The sequence below is a fragment of the Myotis lucifugus genome, unplaced genomic scaffold, assembly GCF_000147115.1.
Source record: "Myotis lucifugus unplaced genomic scaffold, Myoluc2.0 scaffold_482, whole genome shotgun sequence".
NCBI lineage: Eukaryota > Metazoa > Chordata > Mammalia > Chiroptera > Vespertilionidae > Myotis > Myotis lucifugus.
This window is the reverse complement of record NW_005871530.1, coordinates 108,815-110,535: the sequence shown is the minus strand read 5'-3', so window position 1 is coordinate 110,535 and position 1,721 is coordinate 108,815. Positions and strand designations below refer to the sequence as shown.

The following is a 1,721-nucleotide window of genomic DNA, read 5'->3' as shown; positions in this document are numbered from 1 at the left end:
CCAGATGCCCACCCCCAGGCCAGAGGCGCCTAACAGATGGGGTGGGGGTAGGGCTCACTGGGTATGGCTGCAAAGAGGTCGGGGTCCCCTCCACCACGCCGACCCCCTGCACACGTCCAGCGACCTCAGCGTCAACTCCGGCTCCGGACGGACCCCAGGGCGTGGGGGCTGTTCCCTAGGCAACCGTCTGGGCGACGCCCTAGGCCCACAGGACGGCGCCCCTCCCCGGCCTCCGCCCGCGCGTGATAACGGGGGTAGAGAAGCGATGGGGGGCCCCGGACGGGGTGATCGGTGAGGCCGAACTGAAAGATGTCTCCTCCTGGGACGCAGGCCGCAGCAGCCCCGAGCTCGCGGGTGGGGGCGGGGAGGGGGCCCCGCCACGCGTGGTGCCCGCGCATGCGCGCCCGGCGGCCGGGACCAGCGGAGGGCGGTCGTCATCACTGGACCCCACGCCGCCTCCCGAGCCTGTGGCGCGTGCGTGCCGGTGGAGCGGACATCACGGAAAATGAGACGGTGCCGAACCGACTGGACCCGCTCGAAACCTGCAGCAGGTGGGACGTGAAATCAGCGGCCGAACACAGCGGCGAACGCTAGCGGGACATCTGCCCTCAATAGACATGGCGGCGCTGGCCTCAAGGAGGCCTCTGCGCGTGCGCAGGATCTCTCAAGGCCCGGCAAGCGCCAGAAGTCCGACTTCCGCCAGGCTGGCTGGTGGGCACGCTTCTGCTTGTGCGCATGCGTCCGGCGTTGACGCATCCCGCGTTCGCCAAGGAAGCTTTTACATGCTTGCTCCGGATTGGTTCATAAATACAGCCCGGTGACCCGGAAGTGTTCGTCCCTGTTAAAAGCGTAGGCCCGCGTCCCGCGGCCTCTTCCTGTCTGTGTCAGCGGAGCGCGTGGTCCGCGACGAGCGACCGAGACGCCCCAGACGCCCCGGCTGCGCGCTAAGGTGAGGCCGCCGCGGGGTCGGGGGTCGGATGGGCGTCCCGGAGACTCCCGGGGAGCCACGGGCTGGCCGCGAGGCCTGGGGGTGCCCTGGGGCGCCCGCACCGCTCTTCCCGGAAAACGTGCGGACGGACCCGGGGAGGCGCAGGGAAGTCGTGGGATCCCGGCCGCCGCCGTCGCTTTGCCGGCAGCCGGGCAGCGGCTGGTGATGGGCCCCTGCCACCCCGTGCTGACACGGGGGGAGTCCCCGTTATTCCGAGGTGCACGGTGCACCCTCCGCTCTGCACACGGCTTAGTCCTCGTGCCCGTTAGCGCCCGACACGGACCGTCGGCCCGGCCCGGTTCTGCGCTGGGATCCTCGATGGCAGATCACGTGTCGGTGCTGCCGATGGGGAAGCGGGGTCCACGCTGTGGACTCTCCCGGGGTCGCAGCGCCCCTGAACCCCGGGGTTGGGGATCGAACGGCAGCGGATGCGAGTTCGGGCCTTTGCTATCGGCGGCCCCGCTGCGGTCCGCGCGGCAGGGTGGACCCCGGGGGTCCTGGGGGGCAGGCGCCTCCTTCTGGTTCACCCTGGAGGGGTCCCTCGGGGCTCAGGACGTGCAGGCAGCTGCCCCGGCGGCCCGGGCGCCTCTTGGCTTCCGGGGTCCCAGGCGGTGAGCAGGGCCCTGCGGTTGTGCCCCCAGGATGAGCGAGTGGGAGACGGCAGCCCCCGCGGTGGCGGAGACGCCCGACATCAAGCTCTTCGGCAAGTGGAGCACCGACGACGTGCAGATCA

The 1,721-nt window shown here is 71.0% G+C and overlaps 1 protein-coding gene across 1 annotated transcript in view; it reads left to right on the top strand.

Annotated features, from left to right (window-relative positions):
- Positions 1-828: 828 nt before the first annotated feature.
- Positions 829-1,721, top strand: part of RPS5 (ribosomal protein S5) — a 6,077-nt gene continuing 5,184 nt past the window's right edge. The window contains exons 1-2 of the mRNA XM_023744702.1: positions 829-949; positions 1,630-1,721. The exon at positions 1,630-1,721 is cut by the window's right edge and continues 12 nt beyond it. Coding sequence (XP_023600470.1) covers positions 1,631-1,721 — 91 coding nt within the window. The 5' untranslated portion in view covers positions 829-949; position 1,630. The remainder of the gene's footprint in view (positions 950-1,629) is intronic.